The following is an 11186-nucleotide window of genomic DNA, read 5'->3' as shown; positions in this document are numbered from 1 at the left end:
GGCCCCTGCCCAGCCCGGGGAGGACAGGTCACCTTTGAAGAGGAAGTGGGAGTAGTACTTGAAGGTGCTGTAGGACTGCTGCATGAGGGCAAAGTTAGGGTGCTCAGCACCCCGGGGGCCACTGGCTGGGCCCCAGGGCTGGGAGATGAGCTGGCTGCGGAACTTGAGGATGAGGCTGAAGATGCTGTGGATGATGTTCATGACAGGTGCTGCCTTCTCCGTCAGCAGGCCCCTGGGGGAGCGAGGTGGGTGCTGCTAGTGGGGTGCACCGCCTGACCTCAGAGGCCACGGCCCCAGGCACCCATGGCTCACCTAAAGATGGCCTTGTGCAGGTACTCGGCGTGGGCGCGCTGGATCTCCTCCAGGTCGCCCACCACAGCCAGCCTGGCCTGGAACTCACACCAGGTGACGTGCAGGATCTGGTTGGCGATGTAGCCCTGGATGACCTTCACGAAGTGCTGCATCTCGTGCTTGAACAGCTGCAGCTGGCGGAACTGCACGGAGCCGGCCACGTGGCTCACCAGCGCTATGGAGAGAGCGGGAGGTGAGCCACAGCCATGAGCCGAGGGGACACCCAGGCTCCAGCCAGGTCTCACCTGTGCGCTTGAGGTGGAAGCAGACATCCCTGAGCGTCCACATCATGAGCTTCAGCTGCAGCAGGAAGGAGAAGATGCCGCTGTACCTGCTCAGGCAGCTCTCGGTGACAACGATGTTGAGGGGCCAGTCCACCTGCGGGGGAGGCCGCTCAGCACGCCCCCGAGGGCCAGCCCCCTGACCCGTCCACACAGTGGAGCCCTGCTGACCTTGTACCTGAGCTCCAGGCAGCTCAGCACGTCTGGGGCATTGGGGGCAAACGCCTCGGGCAGGGACTTGAGGGCGAAGGAGAGGTTGGCGGCGTGTGGGGTGTCACCGTGCAGGCTGCACTGCAGGGCCTTGCTCAGCACTGAGTTCAGCACCAGCGGGTTGAGAAGCTCCCCAGGCGTCTGCCCCGCCCCAAGCTGAGGCAGGAGAGGGCACAGGTGTCCCGCGGAGTCCTGGACATGGGTGACGTCCCCGCCCACAGCCCCCCTAGCTGCGCCCCACTCCGCGCCCAGGTCACCTTCTCAAAGAGCAGGTCGCTGAGGGACTGGGCGAACTCGCCGTCCTCCATCAGCAGGAAGTGCCGCAGGGCCTCGAAGTGTGCCTCGAGGTGGAGCTCCACGAAGAAATAGTCGACTGCGGCCTTGTTCACCAAGGAGACACTGGCGGGAGGGGCCGGGAGTCAGGTGCGGGCCAGGCGGCCAGGGCCAGCTGGGGCGGGCGGGGCGGCACTCACTGGGTGGCCAGCGGGGCAGTGAGGGAGCGCTTCATGAGCACGGGCAGTGGCAGCAGTTCACTCAGCTGCACTGCTGTCTCGTCCGCGTCTGACTGGACCTGGGGGTCCTCAGGGACGGCGAAAGCCCGGGGCAGCCCGTGGTGTAGGAAGTGGGCGACGGGAGGCTCTGCTGTGGGGACAACACAGGCTGCTGTCGTGCCCCAGGGACACACCAGCCGGCCCCCTGCCCGCCCCCCCGCCGTGGCTGGGCACTCACACATGGCCTCGTAGCTGTCCGGGTAAGGCTCCAGGCGGTACTGCCCCGCCAGGCCTGCCAGGTAGGCCTGCTCCCTGCTCCAGCGCCCAGCCGCCACCTCCTCCTCACTGAGGCCCGGGCTGCTCCGGGCAGCCGCGCCTTCCTAAGATGACCAAGCCTCGAGAAGCCCGCCCCTTCCCCTCGTGTGGAAGAGGAGTAGGGGGTGGGACCCCCACGTGCCACCCAATCCTGGAGGGACAGAGCCCTCACTGCTCGTGCAAGGCCAGGCGTGGGGTGGTCAGCAGAGCGTGCTCCCCCAGCCCAAGCTCCAACCCCCAACCACGTCTGCCCTGACCTGTGAGCCTGGAGGGTGGCTTGGAGAGATGTCCTCAGTGTCCCCACTCCTCCCTGGGCCTGAGCAGCATAAATAGGGCAGAAGCGGCATCAGGACCAAGCGCCTCCTGCGGGGGGGTGGGGGGGGCACCTCCCACATCCCCAGGGCAGTCGACTTCTTACCCTTCCCCCCTAGGCCCACTGAAGCCGCCAGCGACATGGCAGCCCTGGGGACCCCACTGACCTGGCTCCTCGGGGGTGCCGTCTCCTAGAATGCCAGGCACAGCCACAGCCGACGATGAGGCCTGGAGGCCACTCTCCTCCCCACAACCAGAGCCAGCCACCTGAGTGCAGGAGCTGCCTGAGGCCATGTCTGTGGGCAGTTGTGGCTCACAGTCCTGGGCAGGGCTCTGTTCTCCCAGGCTGAGGCCTGACAGGGACACGTGGTCAGGGGAGTTGCGGGGGGGCCTAGGCTTATCGATCCGGGTTTCCTCTGAGAGTGTACCCAGCATCATGTGGGACTGAGACACGTGTCCGTGGACGTTCCACCGTGGCCGGGAGGGGGCCACGTCCCACACGTTCTCCCCCACCCTGATGCTGGCATCAGACACGTGACCGTGGACGTTCCACCGTGGCCGGGAGGGGGCCACGTCCCACACGTTCTCCCCCACCCTGATGCTGGCATCAGACACGTGTCCGTGGACATTCCACCGTGGCCGGGAGGGGGCCACGTCCCACACGTTCTCCCCCACCCTGATGCTGGCATCAGACACATGTCCATGGACGTTCCACCGTGGTTGGGAGGGGACCATTCCAGAAGGATGAGCCCCTGTGGGAACACTGCCCTCTGACACATGCCCAGGGAGCTGGCCTGTGGCCTGGCTGCTCCCCTCCTGGGGGGAGTTGTGCCTGGGGGAGTGTGGGTGAGGCAGAGCCACCTGCCCATCCAGGACAGACATGTCCACCTGCATTTGAGTGTCCCCCCACAGCTGCCCCTCGCTGTCCAAGTTGCCTCCTACAGTCTGGAGGGGCCCTGGGGAAGCCAAGGTGGCCACGGCTGGCCTCAGGATGGTTCTGAAATCGTACTCCTGTGGCCCAGAGGGCCCTGTGCCCACCACTGCAGATGGACCTGGGGGAGGCAGGTCTGAGCTGATGGTCCGCAGTGCCTCCCGCAGGACAGGGGCCACGCTGGTGTGCACAAGCTGCTCAGCTCCCTGGCCCATGGGCAGGAAGTCTTGGGTGCTGAGGCCTGCAGAGAAGGGCCCTGGCCCCTCTGCCTGCCCTGGCTGTGGGCCTGCTCCTGGCCTCAAGCCACAGGCCCCTGCTGCTGGAGCCTCGAGGGGTTGCAGCATCGGCACGCTCGGCCTGCTCGGGCAATCCCAAGCAGCCACGTGCTGTTCTGCACTCCCAGAATGACAGCTGCCACCTCCATCTGGGTGCTTGGGACCTGGAGATGAAACCTGAAACACAAGTACACACTGGTCCCTCCAGTTACCTGGCTCTATCCCCCAAGTTCAATTCTGCAGCCAGCACTAAACCCCATCCAGTGGAGGGGCTGTGGGGACACAGGCCAGGCCCAGCGCATGCTGTGCTCCCTGGGCAGTGCAGGCCTGGGCACTCAGCTCATAGCCCCACATCACACACCCTGGGTGCTGCCCCCGGCCCCTTACCTGGGAGTGTGCACTCGGGAGGACGGCCAGAGGCTCCAGGGGCTTCCCCTCGGACAGGTCATTCAGCATTCCCTGAAATTCAGTCAGTGGGTATGAGGCAGCAGCTGTGTGGGGTGAGGAGCAGAGCTGGCGCCCAGAGCCTCTGTGCCCTCACCCGCCACACGGAAGCCACAGCCCCACGGCTCACGACACCGCAGCACTGAGCCGAGGTGAGGCCTGTGCTGCACTCTGTTCACGGCCCAGGCCTACGGATGGCACTCAGCACTGTGAGCGCGTCACTGTCTGTTGTCTGAGGGCAGCACATGCCTCTCTTCCCAGCCACAACACCTCTGAGTGATGTGCTAACTGATGAGCCTTATCAACCCTCTCCTAGAAGGGCACACAGGGCTGCGTGCTATTTCAGGGGGTCTGAGTCCCCCAAAGCCCAGAGGAAGAGCTCCCACCTGAAACTGCGGTAATACCTGAATGTGCTTCTGATCTTCTAGGAGAAAATGCAGCCGTGCGCTTGCCAGCCTGTGCCTCTGGCTTCTCCACAGCGCCTTTTGCTCTCGACGAGCTGCCTCTGCAGACAACTTACTGTAATGGTCAACCAGCGCCTGCCTGAAGCCACACCCAGAGAGGACCACGGTCACCCCACTGTCCAGCCAGCACCCCGTGGGCTGGGATGGCTCTCCATGACAGAGGCGGGCAGTCTGCATAGCCCAGCACCTTTCCCCAGGCCAGCAGCTGGTCCCTCTGTGCCCCCACAGCACCTGCAGCAACCTCACTGGGCAGGTCTTTCTGCCCAGCAGACTGAGAGCCCTAGGTGGGCTGGCATCCTGCCAGAGCTTAGCAGAATCTGCTGAATGAATTCCTACACAGCCTAAAACAAAGGGACCAGCAGTGGCCAGGCACCCAGGCCCTCTAGGGGCAAGGCCTCCCTTCCTCAGCCACACAAAAGGCATCCTCCTGTTCTGCTGGTGTGAACCCCGGAGAACTGAGGATTAACGCCGAAGGCTACACCGAGGACAACACCAACGCAGGAACTGCTCAACTCAAAGCTGGCCAGCACATCACTCCAGGATTCTGATCCTCACCAGCAGGGGACTGGGTTCAAACCTGGACGGGCCATTTCCAATTTGGCTGCCACAGGACAGGGACATAACCACTACACCTCGTCTTCTCCATGTGTAAACAGGAAAATAACATCTACTCACACACGCACACACCACACATGCATGCAAATGCACAGACACGCACACATATGCACAGACACGTGCACACAAATGCACACAGACGTGTGCGTGCACATCAGCTGCTGGCTCCAGGTCACGGCTCCATAAACTATCTCAGGTCGGGACACTCAGATCCCAAGACGATGAGCAGGAAGTGACAGCCCATCCCACAAAGGCCCCCCCTTGAGACACCAGCTCTGCCTCCAGCTTTTGGGAAATACAGGGGAGGGCAGAACAGGCTAATGACACCACAATGAGACAGACTCTCAGATTCTGTGCTGGATGAACGCCCCATCTCTGTCAAGCTGCTAAGAGGTTTAAAAAGAAATGAACAGAGGCTGTTTAAGTTAAAAGAAACGATGAAAATGAATCAAGGAAAACCTCACTCAAAGTGGAGTCAGGAAGCCCTGTGGAGGGCGCACTCACACACACCACCTGCCGTCGCTTACTTCACAGTCCAGGGCAGGAAGAGGCTCAGTCCACTGCCCCAGCAAGAGGAAGGTTTTCTCCCCACCCAGCAACAGTCCAGCCAATGAGAAGCTGTCACCACCCTGTACTCCTGCTCTCCTCCAATGGACTTTTGTTCAAAGCAGCCCCACCCGACTTCCTCCTTTTTCTCTATAAAGTAACTTTCTCTCCTGTGTTCTCCAGACTTGCCTATGGTTCTGCCATAGCTTGCACGTCCGGAAGTGCAAATCCTCTGCCGTTCCCGAATAAACCCCTTTTGCTGGTAAAATAACTGGCTGTTTTATTTTTAAGGTCGACAAGACAAAGAGGACAGCAAACACAGTGTGCAGACCTTGCCTGGACTCCAACCAACACCAGCCAACCACAAGAAGACTTCTGAGGACACTAAGGATGTGTCCAGAAGCACTGAGTCCGGGTGGACGTTCTGAGGTCAGATTACTACTCTTCCTGCCTTAATGGACACTTGAAAGTTTTCAAAATAAAAAGTAAAACGACCATCACTAAGATCAAACCAGTCACAGTGCCCCTGCAACACCCTCACCCCAGAAGGGTCAGCCCAGAGTGACCACTCCGCCCACGGCTGCCCTACCTCGCCTTCCTCTCCAGCTGCTCCTCCAGAGCCTTCAGCCTCTTCTCCCTGTCGCGGAGTTCGCGGGCGTAGCTGAAGTCGTCATCCAGCTCCTCCTGCCTGGCCGCCCGGCGTCGCTGCACAACACACCCGCAGGCACCCCACTGGTTAAACCCAGACTCCCGAGCCCATGCCATGCCCAGCGGCCGTGCCCACCCACCTCCTGATCCTTCACAAACTGCTCTTTCAGCCTCTGAAACTGCTCCCGCTTCCGGGCGTCCACAGCCATCCGTTCAGACATCTGCCGGTCTGTGTTGAGATGGCCAGAGGGGCACCATTGTGAAATGGAGCCCCCAGCAGGCGGCCCTCAGCATCACAGAGGCAGGACCCAAGCCACACACACCGCTGAGCTCACTCAGGACCCTGGACGCCGCCTCTCGGGCGTGGACAATCAATTCTTGCTTTGCAATTTCCATTCGTAATTCCTGAAAAAGACATCAGTAAACAACGCATCCTAATCCTCTGTCCCCTCCCCTGGGTTGGCCTGAGGGGTGAGTTTCTCCAGGGATGGTGCCCAGGCTGTGAGGACAAGGTGCCCCGTCCTGTGCAGTGACAAGGCTGGCTCCCAGGGCAGCTGACATGCTCTCTCAGCGCAACCTGGGGCCAAGACCCCAGGCCTGTGTGTGCTCACTCTGGAAGGAGCCAGGGGGCTCAGGGAGGGACTCCTCCATAGGAATGGAGGACTAGGCCCAGGCCCCCAAACAGGCTGGCACCCTCTTACCCCCTCCACTCTCCCCCAACTCGTTCTCTTGGGTCTGCCCCCACCCACGTCTCCCTGCTGCCCACCAGGTGCCAGGCCAAGAGAGGCTTTCCATCAGACCCCTCTCCCCAGGTGCACAGGATACTCAAAGCTCAGGTCCTGGCACACCTACCCCTTCTGAGCAGGCAGGGAGCTCACAGAGGCCACCACGGGCAGGAACCTCGGGTCCTGGGGCCCTGGAGCCACCGTTTGGCCAGGATTGGGCCTGCCCACCACCCAGCCAGCTCCAGGAGAAGAAAGGACAGAGCTCCTGCCCCAGGTGTCCCCACCCAGACACACCACCAGGACAGAGAACACCAGAGGCAGCCTCCCCATCTTGCACGCCCCACACCCAGCTGCTCTCCCAGCCTGAGACCCTTGGAGGGGTGGGAGGCACAAGGAAAGCCCCAGGGCCATGGTGCTCGGGCACCTTCTCTTCCTTGCTGATGGAGCTGTGGCGCGCCACCCTCTCCATCCGCCCCACGTAGATGGCGCAGTCCTTCTCGATCTCCTTCAGCTCTTCAAGGGAGAAAATCACCGAGATCCGAGGGACAGGGACATCAGACCAGCAGAGGTAGTGCTGCCAGGAGGGAGAGCCTGTGCTGAGCCTGCTGCACGGGACCCTGCCCTGCTCTGCCCCCCACGGTGACACGTGTGGACGGCTGGCTTCTCAGAAACATCATCCCTCAACCAGGGGCATGACACCCTCCACGGCTCCAGGGACAGCACTGGCTGTGCGGGTCTGTGCCCAGGCCAAGGCTGCCTGCCTGACTCCCACAAACGACCTTTCAGAAGAAGCTGTGAAACCCTGGAGCTCTCCTAGCTGCCCTCATGGGGAAGCATCGGCTCTGGACACAGAACACACGGGCACTCACTCACTGAGGTCAGCCCTGCAGACCCACCCCGCCCACCCCAGAGGGCCCCCCCTCCCCTGGGAGCCTCCACCCCTCCCCTGGGAGCCCCACTCCCCACAGCCAATCTCTTGGCAGCTCCTGAGGGCTCTGCCCCCCAGCCTCACTAGCGTGGACCCCTCCCCACATCCACAGCTTCCACCAGCCCCTGCGCCTGTCCTGGCCACTGCAGTCTATTCCAAGCCCAGCACCAGCCACGGGCTGAGACTGGCCCCTCCTCCGCCTGGACCCTCCCCAGCCCCATACTCCTAGGCCCCCTGGCCCTGGTCTGGCCTCCACCCAGCTGTTCCCACTGCCTGGGAGCCCCAGGTCCACATGCCCGGCCTGCCTGCCTCAGCTTAGGCATCAGACAGAACCTCCTCGAAAAGGCTGCCCATCTACACTCTCCACTGCCAACCTGGCCATCCTCCACAGGGCCTTGGCCACATGGACACTGGCAAAGGCCTCTGCCCAGACCTCTGCTCCAGAGCACAGCCAGCCCCCAGGCCAGGGGGACACGACTCCCTAAACCAGCCTGGGTCCATCTTCCCGTGGATACAGCCCATCCCTGGCCTGCCGGGGCAGTTTCCAATGCAGAGGAGGGAGGGAGTGAGCCCACTGCCCCTTAGCCTCTGAAATGCCTTCGGCTTTTCCTCCTGTCTTTGAATGAGCGCCCGGAAACTCCAGAGCTGCTCATGAGACTCTCAGGGGACACTGAGGGAGAGGGCACCACGATCCCCGCTTCAACACGGCCGGCCCAGAGCCAAGGACAAGACAGCCAGGTCTTGGGGGCACGACAGCTCCCAAAAGCCAGAAGTGACAAGAGAGGCAGGGCGTGGGGACAGCAGGCTGGTGTGCACGTGGCAGGACGCCCCTCACCCGGGGGCAGCAGAGCTTCAGCAGGTTGATGGTTTTCCCGCAGACATACACGTCGTGGGCGACGTGCTTCAAGAACATGGGCACGCAGTCCTCCACCTCTTTGGAAATGAGCACGTAGCCGTGGGTCCAGTAAAACTTATCTGAATGGGACAAGACACACGGCTGGCCTGCGTCCAGCAATCACCCACCTGATGGCGCAGAGGCCCAGCCCAGCAGACAGCTGCCACCTACCTCTGAAGCCGAGGTACTCATGGTTCACTTGGATCATAAACTCGCCATAAACATCTCTGAAGACCCCACTATATACCCAGTCGTGGATGAACCTGCCGAGGGAGACGGCCCAGCAGTGAGGCAGCCGTGGTGGGCACCAGGATGGGCACAGCAGCCACGGGATGGAGTGGTCTGCCCAGCCGCCCACAGTCCAAGCCCACCTATCCTGCCCTCCCCCTCCTCATCTATGATGCCTGTGCTCAGCAGGTGTCTGACAAGAGGATACTCTCAAATATCTGCTTGGACTGAGTGTGGCCGCGCCCCACTCGCTGAACCCCGCCCCCAGCCTCCCACCGCGTGTAGGGCTCGCAGCTGGTCTTCAGCAGGGACAGCAGCACCGGGTAGTGCTCGTTGCTGCAGTTATCCAGGGCCTCCTGGTAGAGGTAGGAGAGCAGCTTCACCCCCTGGAGACAGCAAGGGGAGGGGACTCAGCCCAGGCAGCACTCGCAGCAGATGGGGAGCCCCACCCAGCTCGACACTCAGCAGCAGCCCCACCCCAGGGCCACGCTCAGCTACAACCCTTTCCAGGAGCCAGCCAGGCTAACACTCAGCAAGAATGCAGAACTCACAGTGGGGAACGCGGCGCTGGGCTCTCCTCCACCGGTGCCAGGGAGTGCAGTGCCGACCCCACAGAGCTCAGCCAGGTACCTAGACACAGAGGCCAGCGGAACTAGAGGAGCAGACACTCAGAGCACCCAGGCTAGGTGAGACCAGGTGAGCAGACACTCAGAGCCCCTGGACCAGGTGAGACCAGGTGAGCAGAATGTATCCCAGGCCCTTCTCCACCTGTCTTCATGCTCAGGCTTTAAAACCACATGCACCTGAAGGACCTGAGAGTTGAGCTTCCTGCCGGACTTCGCCCAGCTGCTCCGTGCATCTCTACCTCCTTCTCAGGCTCGGCTGAGACTCCAAATCACCCTGAGCCACGACCTCCCACCCTGCACCCCGCGCCTGCAGCTCTACCTTGAGACCCCTCCTGCACCCCGCACCACCTTGCCTGGTTGCCACCTCCCATGGCCTGGACAACTGCCAAGCCCCTCTGGGGCCCCTCGCCCTCTCTACCCAGCTGCAGTCCAGCCCCACCGCCCCAGCCCCAGCACCCTCCAGCCCTCACGCCTCCACACTCCTGCCCCCTGCCTAGGAGGACTCCTCTCCCACTGAACCACCTCCTCAGGGACCCCAGGCCCTCACTGTCCCTTCTCCAGATGGCACCTGCCAACAGACACTCTGCCTGGTGTTCACTAACCAGCTCGTGAGTACCAGGGGCCGGATCCGTGGGGACCTTGTGTGCCCTTCAGGCAAGAGCCCCCGACCCTAGACAGGGCTGCCATGGTGGGCCACCACAGACACATGCGCACAGCACCCAGCACCTGGGGAACTACACCTACTGGGAGGGCTGTTCTCACAGGCCCTCCACCGCCCAGCAAGCCCCATGCCTCTCCCACATAGCCCCCACGCATGGCTGCCATGTTGAGGCTCACCTGAGCTGCCGGCCCAGCTTCTTGAAGAGAAAGCCAATGGTGAGGAGGCTCAGGGTGGGCGGAGTGGAGAGGACACAAGCCCGGTAATACTGCAGGTACCTCCTCAGGCCGCTGGTGAAGGCCTGTTGGGCAAGGGGCTGGAAGGAGGACGGCCAGGCACGAGACACGACCGCCGAGCTCAGAACTTGAAAAGAGACGCTGGTGCTGGGGAAAAAGGCCTGGCGTCCATCCCCCAACACTGGGGCTCCATTTTTCTAAGGAATGGGCATCTGCGGGTCACGCCCAGACACCCCAGCCCAGCTGGAAGCAAGGACCATTAGGGAAGCCCCGGGCCCACTGCAAATGCTGTCCCTGCAGCCAAGACCAGCTGCACCAGGAAACTGGGACCTGCAGGTCCCGGGGGGATTCTGGAAAGGTGGTCAGGCTCCGCGCACAGACGCTAACTCTAAGAAGGTCTCTGGCTGCTCAGACCACTGGGGTCTCGGTGACACACGTGTCCTGGGCAGCACCACAGCAGCACGGCCCTAGCTCAGCTCACATCTTTACAGGAGATCTGCATGGAACGTTCTGGAACAAATGTCAGTCCACCCACCAGCTAGGAGACAGCTGTCCTGCCTCAGGTCCCAGACAACCGATACGGCAGTCCCCTCTCAGCTGGTTTCCTTCTGCCCTCCCCGGGCCCAGCCTACAGTGCCTAAAACCCAAACCTCATCACGTCACCTCAACAACCCTGCTGCGGAGCCAAAACGCGAAGGAGCCCGCGCAGACCAGCCCCCACTGGGCCCCTTGCCCTGACGCCCTGCCCTCAGAGCTCCCCAAACACCCTGCTCCTCTGGACGCCTGCCCCTCCCACAAGGCCCACCTGCTGTCCTGGGGGCTCTACCTGGCGTGTGGGCTGCCGGGAAGGCTTTCAAGGAAGAGCTGGTTCAGCCCCCCTCCCAGAACTTCACTCGCCCAGTAAGGGACATCCACCGTGTCAGTCACTGTGCGACGCACTGGGGCCCCAGTGGGGACAGACAGCGTGTACCCACCCAGTACCACCTGGTCCTTCCCTGGCCCCCCAA

At 62.3% G+C, this 11186-nt stretch overlaps 1 protein-coding gene across 5 annotated transcripts in view; it reads right to left on the bottom strand.

The window, feature by feature from the left end:
* Positions 1 to 11186, bottom strand: part of TUBGCP6 (tubulin gamma complex component 6) — a 32715-nt gene that overhangs the window by 2014 nt on the left and 19515 nt on the right. Inside the window, exons 5-24 of one of the 5 annotated variants that reach the window (XM_087448702.1) lie at positions 10123 to 10244; positions 9211 to 9289; positions 8936 to 9045; positions 8603 to 8694; positions 8372 to 8511; positions 7033 to 7182; positions 6207 to 6288; positions 6024 to 6112; positions 5825 to 5940; positions 4015 to 4153; positions 3554 to 3625; positions 2128 to 3343; positions 1906 to 1964; positions 1572 to 1713; positions 1316 to 1484; positions 1100 to 1241; positions 804 to 998; positions 597 to 729; positions 313 to 526; positions 33 to 232 (exon numbers count right to left, since the gene is read on the bottom strand). In XM_087448702.1, coding sequence (XP_087304828.1) covers positions 33 to 232; positions 313 to 526; positions 597 to 729; positions 804 to 998; positions 1100 to 1241; positions 1316 to 1484; positions 1572 to 1713; positions 1906 to 1964; positions 2128 to 3343; positions 3554 to 3625; positions 4015 to 4153; positions 5825 to 5940; positions 6024 to 6112; positions 6207 to 6288; positions 7033 to 7182; positions 8372 to 8511; positions 8603 to 8694; positions 8936 to 9045; positions 9211 to 9289; positions 10123 to 10244 — 3661 coding nt within the window. Of the gene's footprint in view, positions 1 to 32; positions 233 to 312; positions 527 to 596; positions 730 to 803; positions 999 to 1099; positions 1242 to 1315; positions 1485 to 1571; positions 1714 to 1905; positions 1965 to 2127; positions 3344 to 3553; positions 3626 to 4014; positions 4154 to 5824; positions 5941 to 6023; positions 6113 to 6206; positions 6289 to 7032; positions 7183 to 8371; positions 8512 to 8602; positions 8695 to 8935; positions 9046 to 9210; positions 9290 to 10122; positions 10245 to 11186 lie in introns of those variants that run through there. The other 4 variants (XM_087448703.1, XM_087448705.1, XR_015556322.1 and 1 more) reach the window with 4 other exon arrangements.

The sequence above is a fragment of the Ceratotherium simum genome, chromosome 25 (assembly GCF_057802395.1).
Source record: "Ceratotherium simum simum isolate JZ-2026a chromosome 25, ASM5780239v1, whole genome shotgun sequence".
NCBI classification, from domain to species: Eukaryota; Metazoa; Chordata; class Mammalia; order Perissodactyla; family Rhinocerotidae; genus Ceratotherium; species Ceratotherium simum.
The sequence above is the reverse complement of the archived record's forward strand: the minus strand, read 5'-3'. Positions and strand labels throughout refer to the sequence as shown.